The sequence below is a fragment of the Coregonus clupeaformis genome, unplaced genomic scaffold (genome assembly GCF_020615455.1).
Source record: "Coregonus clupeaformis isolate EN_2021a unplaced genomic scaffold, ASM2061545v1 scaf1313, whole genome shotgun sequence".
Lineage (NCBI taxonomy): Eukaryota > Metazoa > Chordata > Actinopteri > Salmoniformes > Salmonidae > Coregonus > Coregonus clupeaformis.
Window position 1 is genome coordinate 29,808 of NW_025534767.1, and position 14,407 is coordinate 44,214.

Here is a 14,407-nt window from a genome sequence, read left to right on the forward strand (position 1 = left end):
TTACATAGAGTATATCATAGATGACATGTATAAATCCTTCCTTTATATTTCCTGTAACACTTTCCATTACAGTAGCCTTATTACTGGCTAGGGTTACTGCTGCTAGTACAGTGTAAGAATGAGGCATCACAGTACTTTTACACCACTGTACTAACAGGAATAATTACACACCAATAAACACACTGTAATGTAAAGTGTTACATAATTCTCATTGATCAGTCAATACATACAGTATTCATTTCAGCTACAGTACATTGTATCCATTTCAAGTCCCCCCTCCCCCTTTGTAGCTAATTATCTATAACACATTGTACAGTTTTACAACAACGTATTAGTTATTATGGACGCTTATAGTTAGTGTCATAGCACATAAGTTTAAGGCATTACACAGATCATTAAAAGCATTATACATATGTACTTCATAGAAACTGTTACCCTTTACATATTCTAACCACTCTATTTAATTTATTCCATATTAAGGGCCCAAACCTATGAACACAAATCTTAGTCTGTATTAACATTGCGTACAGTTCTCTCTCTCTCTCTCTCCCTCTAACCCCTCCCTCCCTCTAACCCCACCCTTCTGGCAGAACCAGGAAGTCCCACAAACTTTCTTCTGAGGAAACAAAACTGATCTGAGTCTCTGTGTCGTCTGTCTGTGTGAGAGTGAACAACCGTCCAAATGGCTCAGCACGGAGATCTGCTGGACCAGGACCAGTTCTGTTGTTCTGTCTGTCTGGATCTACTGAAGGAACCGGTCACCATCCCCTGTGGACACAGTTACTGTAGGAGCTGTATTGACGGCTACTGGGACCAGGGTGTTCTGAAAGGGGTCTATAGCTGTCCTCAGTGCAGAGAGACCTTCACCCCAAGGCCTAATCTGAGGAAAAATAACATGTTGGCTGAGTTGGTGGAGAAACTGAAGAAGACAGGACTCCAGGCTGCTCCCCCTCCTGCTCTGTGCTATGCTGGACCTGGAGATGTGGCGTGTGATGTCTGCACTGGGACCAGAAAGCAGAAAGCCCTCATGTCCTGTCTGGCATGTCTGGCCTCTTACTGTGAGACTCACCTCCAACCTCACTATGAATATCCTGCTTTCAAGAAGCACAAGCTGGTCAAAGCCACCGCACAACTACAGGAGAAGATCTGCTCTCATCATGACAAACTGCTGGAGGTTTTCTGTCGTACCGATCAGCAGTGTATCTGTTATCAGTGTGTGATGGATGAACATAAAGGTCATGATACAGTGTCAGCTGCAGCAGAGAGGACTGAGAAACAGGTAAGACCAGAACTACTTGTTGGTGACTGTCTAATAAACAAATAATAATTACAGTAGGAACTAAGGCTGTTTGAATATGAGATCATACAAATGAAATCAATCCACGGCAGAACAAATATGAACACAAACCTTGAATATATTGGATTTGCTCCCAATGTATCACCATTTTCTGATGTCAAACACTATTATCATTCCGAATGCCGAATCATTCCAACCCCTTGATACATGTACACCTACCATAAAAACTATAATCATTAACATAGCAACATAGAAAATGTCATATGGTAAAGGGACTTCCTCAAGATTTTAGACCTTCCTCTCTATGGGCCTATGTCACATTACTATACTATTGATCTACTGGACAAATAAAGCTTGGTAGCTCATTGAAGAGTGATTATCCACAGATGCAGCTGGGGATGAGTCAGCAGAAGGTCCAGCAGAGATTCCAGGAGAGAGAGAAGGAGCTGAAGGAGCTCCAACAGGCTGTGGAGTCTCTCAAGGTGAGTATTGTTGACCAGAGGAGACACACCATTTCACTTCTCTCTTCCAGTCAGAGAGAGAGAGAGAGACAGAGAGAGGGAGAGGGGACTCTCTCCAATCCCACTGACCTCACTGTTGGGAACATTCTGTCTGGACTCTGTTCAGAGAATAGACTGCTTAATGTAACCGACGGGATATGAACCAGGTCTACCGCGGGAGAAAGCAACAGCTTGACCGTTACACCAAGAGGACATTCCCTATTGGGCTGAGGGCCGACACTGATTTTGAAATCGCAGGCGGGGCTACTTCATCACAAAATAACCATGAGTAACCTTGACTGACTCATGTCCCCTATACATTAACATGGAGCCCTCTCTCTCTCTCTCTCTCTCTCTCTTTCTCAATTCAAATCAATTCAAATGGCTTTATTGGCATGGGAAACATAAGTTTACATTAACAAAGCAAGTGAAATAAATAATAAACAAAAGTGAAATAAACATTCAGAAATGAACAGTAAACATTGCACTCACAAAATGTTCAAAGGAATAGAGACATTTCAAATGTTATAATTCAAGTGCAAACAGAGTGAGCCATTCGCCAGACCGAGTTCTGGAGGTGAAATGGAAATGAATGAGGGAGAGTTAAGTGAGGTAGAAGGTGTGGTGAAGAGCTCAGAACCAGAGCCTGGCATCAATGGACATGATAAAGAAGAATCTGGTGCAGTAGGAGTTACATTGTTGTAGAAAGTGGATCCATACCTTTTGGTAGATCCATTTGTGGTTTCAGGGTGGGTGGGAAAGGAGTTGGGTGCAGTTGAATCAGTGAAGGTAACCTGTAGTGGACTTGTGATATTTGTTTGTGTTTCTTCTGACCAGAGGGAGTGGGCGCTCCGTGTCACGCAACTTGGGTCAAGATCTGTTTCTTGCTTTGCTCTTAGGAGCAGGATACCATTGAAAGGAGTGATTTCTGGGGTAGCGTTAAGTGTAGAGGTGGAGCAATTAAGGTTGAAGACTGCTGGTGTTTGTGATGCCCGCCGTTTGGTGCAACACAGATCCGGTGGTGAGCGTGGTGAAACAGAGGAGTCACTGTCAGTCCTTTTGAGTTTTGAGTCTTTACCCGATAAAGTCATGTTAGGATATATCAGTTATCCTGTTAGAGCTTTTGTGGCGAATCCACTGCACTGATTCAGGTGCAACGTTTATGGTCATGTTGCAGCAGTTTGTAGGAGGGAGATTCCAAGATGTGGGAAGTGTGCAGGAGGGCATGGGATAGAGGATTGTGTATTTTCGGTCGATAAAGTTGTGTGTGTCAACTGTTGGGATGCCCATGTTGCTGGGGATTGGAAGTGTCCGGTGCGAGAGAGGCAGGTTGAGGTGGCTAGAGTCAGAGTAGTGCAGAAGGTGTCGTATGCTGAGGCAGTGAAGAAAGTAGAGGAGGATGGGTCAAGGGTGAGAGATCCTGAGAGGATCCCTGTGAGTAGTAGATCTGTGCCAGCACAGATGGATAGGCCAACGAGTGATATATGCTTTAGTAAAGTTAGCTTCTTACAGTTCAAAGCAATGGTTATCAATTGTACAGCAGAAATGGAACGTAAATCACAGAAAATAGATGTTGTGGTGGCAGCTGCAGAGAAGTATTTGGGCATACAAGATTAGACTTCAGAAGAGTTACAGGGTGTGTTGAGTGGTGGTGTCCCGTCCTCCCAGGCCGTTGGCATGGTGCAGGAGCAGATAGGGTCAAAGTAGTGGAATTGGGTAGTGGGTATTTAATGAGTGTAGGGTTAGTTGGAAGGGTGTTTTTTGTATTATTATAATTTCCCCTTTTCCCATTTTGTATCACAAAGTATAATGGATTTATATTATAGTCCAGTTGGGGGCGGTAATGCAACATATTGGATGCCAACCGCCGTTAAACTCCAAAGAAGAAGAACTGTTATATTATGGCTATGTACAGTGTTGTGACGATGTCTCTGTCTCTCTCATTCATTAACTTTCACGGTTGTTGGTTGTGTGGGTCCTATGAACTGTCAGTATACTCAGTTGAAATGTTGGTGATAATAGTTGCCCTCCAGTGGGTGGAGGACGTACAACCTGTTAGAATTATAGTATACTCAGATTCTCTGTCTGTATTGAATAGTTTATCACCTGTTAAATCTAATAGGAGTGACCTGCTATTGGAGGTATTAATGTTATTATGGAGAATTGAGAGAATGGGTGTAGTATTGAGATTCTGCTGTGTCCCAGCACATTCAGGTGTGGAAAGGAATTAAATTGTAGACCAGTTAGCTAACAGAGCTTTGAAACTAGATATAATTGATATTAATGTTCCACTGCGTAGAGGTGAGGCCAAATGTAAGATCAGAGCCATTTTGATAGATGTGTGGCAGAACAGATGGTACTCTGAGCACAAGGGCCGGCATTTATATGTCCTCCAAAGAAAGGTCGATGGACCAAGATTCAAATGTCAGATTAGGAAGGAAGATGTGGTGTTTACTAGATTGTGCTTAGAACATTGTACATTGATCTCGTCATTACATCTGGTTGGCAAGCATGGGAATGATTTGTGTCTGGAGGGTATGGTTGATGAAACGGTGGAGCATGTGTTGTTATATTGTTGTAAATATGTTGAAGAGAGGGAAAGATTGAAGTGTAGGGTCATTGAGGTTGGACGGGGTTGGGGGGGGTTTGGAAGGGATTTTGGGGGATGGGGGAGGGTATATTAGAAGTTAGTAGGGCTCTTCTTTATTTTCTCAGAAGTACTGAGTAAGGTAGGAGGATTTAGAAATGTTGGAAACCGTGATTGACCACACACTCCAGCAGAGTAGATAGCGGCATGCACCTTTAAGGTTGGTTTGTGGACCGCCATTATATTTAGAAGAAGAAGTTGGTTGTGTGAGAGATTTGTGGTTCGTGAGGAGGGCTACTAATCTTTTTTCTTTTGGTTCTTGCGTAATTTCTGAATTTATTTTATCATGGTGGAGGGTTTGTTTATTGGTTTCCACTGTTTATCGTTTAGAGTTGAGGGGGGAGTAGGGGTAGTTTGTTAGGGCTGCGTGATGGCCTCAACCGAGTGGAGAAGAAACGCTGTCGCTTCGGGTGCGTTCCGGAGAAAGGTGTGGAGGAAGTTTTGCTCATGGTCGGCGAACAGGTTGGAGCGGAATATCGGCACTCTGCATCCAGAATGAACATGGCCGTGGTTGTGTTAATGAAAAAGGTTTGTCTTGTTGCGAGTGGGATTTTTGTGAGGGGTGTGTTGGTGCAGATTTTGCCACTTTCGACAAGAGTTGTGGCTAATCTGCCTCCGTGTATTACTATGAACAGACTGTAAGTAGTTGGTTAGTTTTGGTAAATTTGCAAGTGGTTTTCGTGTGCTCTCGGCTGGGTGCCAAGCGGAATCCGTTAAACATGTCTGTTTTCGTAGGCAAGTGTTTGTTAAGAAACAATCTTCAAGGTTACACAGGGAAGGGGTGGAACGCAGGGTTTGCTAGCACAGATAGTTTTCGGTGTTTCTAGTGTGGGGATGTAGGGCATAATGCTAGTGCAGACAAGCGCGACCAGCCGGCAGCGGGGGCTAGGACTAGGCTGGACACGATACATTTTTAACACATTTTTCTGATAAACTACTTCATTGCATCTGCCATGGAGCCCAGTTTCATAATATTATCATATGTCCCAGATGCTTGCCGTAGTTTAGAAATAATAGGGCATGTTTCACCCTGCCAGCTCCTATTAGTTGTTTTGAGGTCTGTGGCACCAACTCGCCTAATGAAAGTTCTATTCCCAGCCCATTGTTCTGTGTCACAATGCCAGCTTCACTATTGTTGGTAATGAGACCAGCCCGTATTAACATTGTAGCTTTACCTCAGGTAACTTATTATTAACAAGGTTATGACTACTAGGTGAGCAAACTCACTGTTCACCTGGGTACACCTTGTGGTGACCCACAGTGCTACATATGGTTGGCGCATAGCAATCAAACATTAAACATTTTCTGGTCACAGTTAATCATATTTTCTTTCACAAAAAGGTGTATAACCTAAACAAAACGCATATCCGTCCTCTTTTTCAAGATGTGGACGATTTAAACAGCCAGAATACATTTTTTCAATTAAGAAATTTGAACTGGGTGTGACCTAGTAACCTCTATGTGAAAGTCCAGCAATTGGCATGTCATAGGTGGGGCAGGTTTGAGACTGATCTCCAGAATTTATAAGAAAAATACACTTTATTTCTCAGCTACCTCACCAATGTCTTTACGTGAATTAACAACTTTTAATTGCTAAATGTTTCCAATAGATGGCTGCATAAAACCACAAAGCATCAGTTATAGGCTACAAGCATAAAATAGCATGCAACCAAAGACTATGTCCTATGATTTTCTAAAAAGGTCACTCATTACTTTACAGTTAGCTATATATCTCGTATTAGGCCTGTGTTGCTTTTGGGAGAGCAACAAAATATTAACTCTAGCAGGTGTTGAACCCCGGCCAAATAATCACTAGTCAGATGCGCTAACCTCAACCCTAGTAAACATGCATTATATAAAAACATTCTTAATATCTGATATTGGGAGTAAACAGTCTCGGAATAGAAAAGACAAAACAATGCATCTTTCAGCCAATCAATTACGTCATGCAACCCTCGTGGTTAGCAAATCTACCTCAACATACCCCTCGCTTGTGCGAGAAGGCTTATTGATAATCGCTATAGTACAGAGTGCTCGCTGTCGCTGACGGCTCAAGCTTTTGTCGGGGCTTGTTGATTTGGCTACTTGTTCGAGAAGGCAGAGTGGCTCGATGCTGGTTGATGAATTTGACAAGGAATGTACTAGAAAAATACGTTTTTGTCAAGCAGAGGTGACTGAATTAATGTTCAGGCTTATTGATAATCGTTAATGTAATGAAGTATAATTTAAAAACATGACCATAAAAACAAGTAATAATAAACATGACTCATCATTATATTACTTCACAGTAATGTGTTTTCAGTCCTTCCTCTTGCGTTAGCAGTGTGGAAAGGGACAGTAAAAAGCTCAGGCAGGAGTTTTCCTGTGAGGTGGAGTGGTGGTGTATCCAGGCGAGAGAACAAAACTAATCTTCTGAAATTTGTGATCTTATGCTGCCATCTATTGGAATTATTTAGCAACTGCAGTAGTACTGAATAAAGTGTATGTCCTTGCTAAGTGTATATCCTTACTAAAGTAGTAATTACTTAGAATTGCAGAGTATATGGAGCGGGTACCAGGAGGGAGGAGAGTAGAGCAGGGTCAAGTGGTGGTGGTACCAGGAAGGAGGAGAGTAGAGCAGGGTCAAGTGGTGGTGCTACCAGGAAGGAGGAGAGTAGAGCAGGGTCAAGTGGTGGTGGTACCAGGAGGGAGGAGAGTAGAGCAGGGTCAAGTGGTGGTGGTACCAGGAGGGAGGAGAGTAGAGCAGGGTCAAGTGGTGGTGGTACCAGGAAGGAGGAGAGTAGAGCAGGGTCAAGTGGTGGTGCGCAGGCCATGGAGAAAGCGGTGGTGGGGAGGGTTGCAGCTGGGCTACATGAGCTGAGGCAGGTTTCTGTAGTATCAGAGACTCCGGTGGGCGAAGGCTTGGTGGGCTCATCCCAGGAAATATTGCCTGTCATTGGGGAAGAGGCACTGATCAGGAGGGAAGTGCAGGGGGGCAGACTGGGGAGGAGGAGGACAGTACCTTGCCAATGGAGGAGGAGGAAGAGGGGGGAGGTGAGTCTGCGGGAGCGGAGGACAAGGCGTCTCGTTTTCAGATGGCTCATTGGATCCAGAGCTGACAGCCAGTCAGGCTGAGGGCCCAGTATATACGGTGAGAGAACTTTCTAGGTTCCTGATGGAGACTAAAGGGGAAAAAGAAGGTTCTGCTGGAGTCTTATTTGATTGATCCTGGAAGGTTTGTAAGGTCAGTACAACACGTGATGAAGAATGAGGGGTTTAGTGTGCTCTCACCCAGGAAGTGGTATAGGCTGAGAAAATGGGTCATGGGTTCTTAAGGGCATGTCTTCAGAATCTGCTTAAATGGATGTTTTTTTCTGGCATGGCGGCTTTATGGGCTTCTCTACTGGTTTCTGATTGTGGTGATTTCCCTCCCACCTCTTATGGAGATTTCACGGTTAGACTTCCTTAACATGAACGGCGGCAGATACTGGGGGAATATGTCAAACAAAAACATTTAAACTTGATTTTTTTGCAAGAGACACACAGTGATGTGATTAATGAAGTGTATTGGGGGTCTGGTGGAAGGGGGCGCAGGTGCTGAGCCATGGCACAAATCTTAGTGCAGGGGTAGTAAGGTGTGTAAGGGTAGGTTCTTAGTGTTTAGAGCCAAAATCAATGACCTTGTCTTTGCTTTCCAAAATGTGTCTGCACCTAGAACAGTGCTCAGTTCTCTGTTTCACCAGGGCCCAGGCAGGTGTCCTATTGGAAATTCCAGGTAAAGCTCTTCCAAGATGTCACTTTTTGCTCAAACTTCCAAGGCTTTTGGGAGAGGTGGGGACAGCAGAATAGGGAGTAACTTCTCTTGTGGGGGAGAGGAGGGAGCCTGATGGGTGGGTAACTTCTGTTGTGGGGGAGATGAGGGAACCTGTTGGGTGGGTAACTTCTGTTGTGGGGAGATGAGGGAGCCTGATGGGTGGGTAACTTCTGTTGTGGGGAGATGAGGGAGCCTGATGGGTGCGTAACTTCTGTTGTGGGGAGATGAGGGAGCCTGATGGGTGGGTAACTTCTGTTGTGAGGGAGCCTGATGGGTGGGTAACTTCTGTTGTGGGGGAGATGAGGGATCCTGATGGGTGGGTAACTTCTGTTGTGGGGGAGATGAGGGAACCTGATGGGTGGGTAACTTCTGTTGTGGGGGAGATGAGGGAGCCTGATGGGTGGGTAACTTCTGTTGTGGGGGGAGATGAGGGAGCCTGATGGGTGGGTAACTTCTGTTGTGGGGGAGATGAGGGAACCTGATGGGTGGGTAACTTCTGTTGTGGGGGAGATGAGCGAGCCTGATGGGTGGGTAACTTCTGTTGTGGGGGAGATGAGGGAGCCTGATTGGTGGGTAACATCTGTTGTGGGGAGATGAGGGAGCCTGATGGGTGGGTAACTTCTGTTGTGGGGGAGATAAGGGAACCTGATGGGTGGGTAACTTCTGTTGTGGGGGAGATGAGGGAGCCTGATGGGAGGGTAACTTCTGTTGTGGGGAGATGAGGGAGCCTGATGGGTGGGTAACTTCTGTTGTGGGGGAAATGAGGGGAGCCTGATGGGAGGGTAACTTCTGTTGTGGGGGGAGATGAGGGAGCCTGATGGGTGGGTAACTTCTGTTGTGGGGGAGATGAGGGAGCCTGATGGGAGGGTAACTTCTGTTGTGGGGGAGATGAGGGAGCCTGATGGGTGGGTAACTTCTGTTGTGAGGAGATGAGGGAGCCTGATGGGTGGGTCACTTCTGTTGTGGGGGAGATGAGGGAGCCTGATGGGTGGGTAACTTCTGTTGTGGGGAGATGAGGGAGCCTGATGGGTGGGTAACATCTGTTGTGGGGGAGATGAGGGAGCCTGATGGGTGGGTAACTTCTGTTGTGGGGGAGATGAGGGAGCCTGATGGGTGGGTAATTTCTGTTGTGGGGGAGATGAGGGAGCCTGTGCCCAAGAACACTAAGGCTCACATCAACACCATTATCCCAGAAACCATAGACCCACTCCAATTTGCATACCACCCCAACAGATCCACAGATGATGCAATCTCTATTGCACTCCACATTGCCCTTTCCCACCTGGACAGGAGGAACACCTACATGAGAATGCTATTCATTGACTACAGCTCAGCATTCAACACCATAGTGCCCTCAAAGCTCATCACTAAGCTAAGGATCCTGGGACTAAACACCTCCCTCTGCAACTGGATCCTGGACTTCCTGACAGGCCGCCCCCAAGTGGTAAGGGTAGGTAACAACACATCTGCCACACTGATCCTCAACACAGGGGCCCCTCAGGGGTGCGTGCTCAGTCCCCTCCTGTACTCCCTGTTCACCCATGACTGCATGGCCAGGCACGACTCCAACACCATCATTAAGTTTGCCGACGACACAACAGTGGTAGGCCTGATCACCGACAACGATGAGACAGCCTATAGGGAGGAGGTCAGAGACCTGGCCGTGTGGTGCCAGGACAACAACCTCTCCCCTCAACGTGACCAAGACAAAGGAGATGATTGTGGACTACAGGGAAAAAAAAGAGGACTGAGCACGTCCCCATTCTCATCGACGGGGCTGTAGTGGAACAGGTTGAGAGCTTCAAGTTCCTTGGTGTCCACATCACCAACGAACTATCATGGTCCAAACACACCAAGACAGTCGTGAAGAGGGCACGACAAAGCCTATTCCCCTCAGGAGACTGAAAAGATTTGGCATGGGTCCTCAGATCCTCAAAAAAATTCTACAGCTGCACCATCAAGAGCATCCTGACTGGTTGCATCACCGCCTGGTATGGCAACTGCTTGGACTCCGACCGCAAGGCACTACAGAGGGTAGTGCGTACGGCCCAGTACATCACTGGGGCCAAGCTTCCTGCCATCCAGGACCTCTATACCAGGCGGTGTCAGAGGAAGGCCCTCAAAATTGTCAAAGACTCCAGCCACCCTAGTCATAGTCGTGTGTTGTGTGAGTGCGTCGGGGTGGGGGAGCTGTCGCTAAGCTGTAGACGGGAGGCTTTGACTCTCCTGCCCAAACAAGTAGATTTGAGCGACTTAAAGAACTGGAGGCCTGTGGCATTGCTCTGTTTGGACTATATGGTCTTTACCAAGGTCCTCGTTAACAGACTGAAGTCCCACCTGGACTCTATTGTACACAAGGACCAAACATACTGTGTACCAGGACGCTCAAACACAGACAATCTGTTCATAATCAGGAGAAAGCCTTTGATAGGGTGGACCATGAATATCTGTTCAATGTGTTGTTTTGGTTGTGGGGAGAATTGTGTGGCCTGTGTTCAAATGCTGTACGCTGGGGCTTCATGTATGGTCAAGGTGTGGGGAGGGGTTCAGTAGGCCAGTCTGGGTAGGGAGGGGCATTCACCAGGGATGCCCTCTGTCAGGGCAGCTATACACTCTTGTTATTGAGCCCTTTCTGGGCCTGCTACGCAGGAGGCTACAGGGAGTGTGGGAGCCAGGCATAGGGTTGGGGACAGGCATAGCAGTGTCAGCATAAGCTGATGACGTCTGTCTTGGTTAGGGATGAGCAGAACCTACAGGCCCTGGAGAATAGTTTGAGGGTGTACGAGGGGGCGTCTTCTGCTTAGGTATACTGGGGCAAGAGTGAGGCTCTGTTATGTGGGGCAAGGAGGGACAGGGCACCTCCGCAGCTTCCAGGGGGGTTGCAGTGGGGCTGTGAGTGGCTCAAGATGCTTGGGGTGTATCTGGGCTCGGAGGGTTGGGATAGGAAGAACTGGGAAGGAGTGTCACAAGCGGTGGTGTCGAGGCTGACGAAGTGGAGGTGGCTCATCTCCCAAGTGGCATACAGAGGGACGGTGCTTATCATCAACAACTTGGTGGCATCCTCTCTATGGCTTAAATTGGCCATTCTCAACGCCCCCGGTGGTCTGCTTGTGGACCTGCAGCGCAAGTTAGTGAATTTTTTCTGGTCAGGGTGGCAGCGTTCTGACTCAGAAGCACAGAGGCTACTGTACCGTACGGAGGTGGGCTGGAGGGAACCAGCATGTGCTCTGTTGAGGAGGGCTGGTTTGGGGCTGGATCAGCAGCTCTTCATCATGCGGCAGGAGAGACTCAATACAGCAGGGGTCTCTGATTTCTATGCTGCAGTACTTAGGGCTGGAGCAGCCTGAGGAGGGGCCACCACCGTTTCCACCACTGCAAGTGACAGCAGAGACTGGGGACTGGCAGGAGAGTCCGGAGGACTTACTGACTTTTAACACTCTGAGCCTGGGGGAGTTTGAGGAGGTGGGGGATAAGGTGCTGAGGTGGTCTCCTGAGTGGCGCAGTGGTCTAAGGCACTGCATCGCAGTGCTAACTGTGCCACTAGAGATCCTGGTTCGAATCCAGGCTCTGTCGCAGCCGGCCGCGACCGGGAGACTCATGGGCGGCGCACAATTGGCCCAGCGTCGTCCAGGGTAGGGGAGGGAATGGCCGGCAGGGATGTAGCTCTGTTGATAGAGCATGGCGTTTGCAACGCCAGGGTTGTGGGTTTGATTCCCACGGGGGAGATATGTATTCACTAACTGTAAATCGCTCTGGATAAGAGCGTCTGCTAAATGACTAAAATGTAATGTAAAATGTGCTGTACACCCTCAGTGTCAAGGTTAGACACATCAGGAGCTTAGCGGGAGTGAAGGGGCATCAGTGGCAGGGGGTTGTGGGGGCTGAGAGCATGGCAGGGTATAGGTGGAGGGTGCTCTATAAGCTCCCAGTGCTGGAAAGTTCAGGGGTCCTCCAGTGGAGGGTATTACATGGAGCCCTGGACACCAATAGCTGTTTGGCTCGGGTTGACCTGGGAGTTGGGGAGGGGTGTCCGTTTTCTGCAATGACAGACTGTTCATCATGTTTTTTCTGTGTTGCCAGGGTAATGCCATTACTGTTGACGCCTTAGGGTTGAGTTTGAGTTGTACAAAATGATCAACAGTGTGGAGATGTTTCAGGAGGTATGGGAGCTCAGGGGGGCTGTCTGTACGGCTGGAGAGGAGGGGTGGGATGGACGGTTGGAATGTGGTGCTGGATGGTGTATTGTACTTGTAATTGTGTGGAGGTTGTGGTGTCACGCAATGTGCTTTTAGGGGTGGGGGTGTTAGTGTAATGAGGATGGCTCATTAAAGTAAGACAAGTCAGTCTCTCTCTCTCTCTCTCTCTTAACAGCGCTCTGCACAGGCAGCAGTGGAGGACAGTGATGAGATCTTTACTGAGCTGATCCGCTCCATTGAGAGAAGGCGCTCTGAGGTGAAGGAGCTGATCAGAGCCCAAGAGAAGGCTCAAGTGAGTCAAGCTGAAGGACTCCTGGAGCAACTGGAGCAGGAGATAGCTGAGCTGAGGAAGAGAAGCACTGAGCTGGAGCAGCTCTCACACGCAGAGGATCACATCCATTTCCTCCAGGTAACTCAACTGCCTTGATACACGTGATATGAAATTAAAACTCTCAATCATTTGGTTCTGCTCCCTCTCACTCTCTCTCTCTCTCTCTCTCTCTCTCTCTTTCCAGAGTTATCAGTCTCTCTCCAGTACCAGTGTATCTTCAGACTCACCCAGCATCCTTGTCCGTCCTCTTCAGTACTTTGGAGATGTGAGTAAGACTGTGTCTGAACTGAGAGAGAAACTAGAAGACGTCCTAAAAGGAGAATGGACCAAGATCTCCACTACAGGTGTGTTGAAAATAATAAGAACATCAACTTTAGACCATTGAAAGTTCCCTACTAGTCATATACATGTGGAATATGGTATGATAATAACATTCCCTCTCTCTGTGAATGTGTTTGTGTGTCTGTAGTGAATATAGTGGATGTTGTACTGCCTCCAGAGCCCAAGACCAGAGAACAGTTCTTACAATGTGAGTCTCTTTATTCTGAAGTAACTAACAGTCTCTTTACTGACACTCCTAACAATCCCTCTAGAAATATATAGCAATAGTAGATCTAATCAAAGACTTGGTATCTATCTGACTCATCATATATCTCTGATTTGATCTCTGCTGTGCTCTAATCAAAGACAGGGTAGATACAGTATCTGACTTAACTTATTGTTCTAACTACACTCATTGGTCTCTGCTCTGCTCTTCTCCCAGATTCCTGTCAGCTCACACTGGACCCAAACACAGCACACAAACTCGTCTCTCTGTCTAAAGGGAACAGAAAGGTGACCAATACAGGCCAAGTCCAACCATATCCTGATCATCCAGACAGATTCACCAACTACAGTATGGTTCTGTGTAGAGAGGGTCTGTCTGGACGCTGTTACTGGGAGGTGGAGTGGAGTGGGAAGTGTGTTGTTACAGCAGTCTCATATAAAGACATCAGCAGAACAGGGACAGATGGTGCATTTGGAGAGAATGACAAGTCCTGGAGTTTACAGTGCTCTAGAGGTGGTTATTGTTTCAGACACAATAATGTTAAGACTAAAGTATCAGGCCCTCAGTCCTCCAGAGTAGGAGTGTACCTGGATCACAAGGCAGGAACTCTGTCCTTCTACAGTGTCTCTGATACAATGACCCTCCTCCACAGAGTCCAGACCACATTCACTCAGCCCCTCTATCCTGGGTTTTGGCTCTCTGGGACTGCTGAGCTGGTTAAACTGTAGTAGGGTCCACATAGATACTAGTCATGCTGGTGTAGTCTATATCTGAGCTGGTTAAACTGTAGTAGGGTCCACATAGATACTAGTCATGCTGGTGTAGTCTATAGCTGAGCTGGTTAAACTGTAGTAGGGTCCACATAGATACTAGTCATGCTGGTGTAGTCTATAGCTGAGCTGGTTAAACTGTAGTAGGGTCCACATAGATACTAATCATGCTGGTGTAGTCTATAGCTGAGCTGGTTAAACTGTAGTAGGGTCCACATAGATACTAGTCATGCTGGTGTAGTCTATAGCTGAGCTGGTTAAACTGTAGTAGGGTCCACATAGATACTAGTCATGCTGGTGTAGTCTATAGCTGAGCTGGTTAAACT

The 14,407-nt window shown here is 47.0% G+C and overlaps 1 protein-coding gene across 1 annotated transcript; it reads left to right on the top strand.

The window, feature by feature from the left end:
- Positions 1 to 682: 682 nt before the first annotated feature.
- Positions 683 to 14,039, top strand: LOC123486692 (tripartite motif-containing protein 16-like). The gene is made up of 6 exons (XM_045218007.1): positions 683 to 1,279; positions 1,684 to 1,779; positions 12,609 to 12,842; positions 12,949 to 13,108; positions 13,234 to 13,293; positions 13,528 to 14,039. The coding sequence occupies exons 1-6, from the start codon at positions 683 to 685 to the stop codon at positions 14,037 to 14,039; spliced, it is 1,659 nt and encodes a 552-aa protein (XP_045073942.1).
- The last annotated feature ends 368 nt before the right edge of the window (positions 14,040 to 14,407 follow it).

Coding starts and splice junctions, on each gene's coding strand:
- LOC123486692 (XM_045218007.1), top strand. CDS start 683: ATGGCTCAGCACGGAGATCTGCTGGACCAGGACCAGTTCTGTTGTTCT. Junction 1,780..12,608: donor AGGCTGTGGAGTCTCTCAAG/GTGAGTATTGTT, acceptor CTCTCTTAACAG/CGCTCTGCACAGGCAGCAGT. Junction 13,294..13,527: donor CAGAGAACAGTTCTTACAAT/GTGAGTCTCTTT, acceptor CTCTTCTCCCAG/ATTCCTGTCAGCTCACACTG.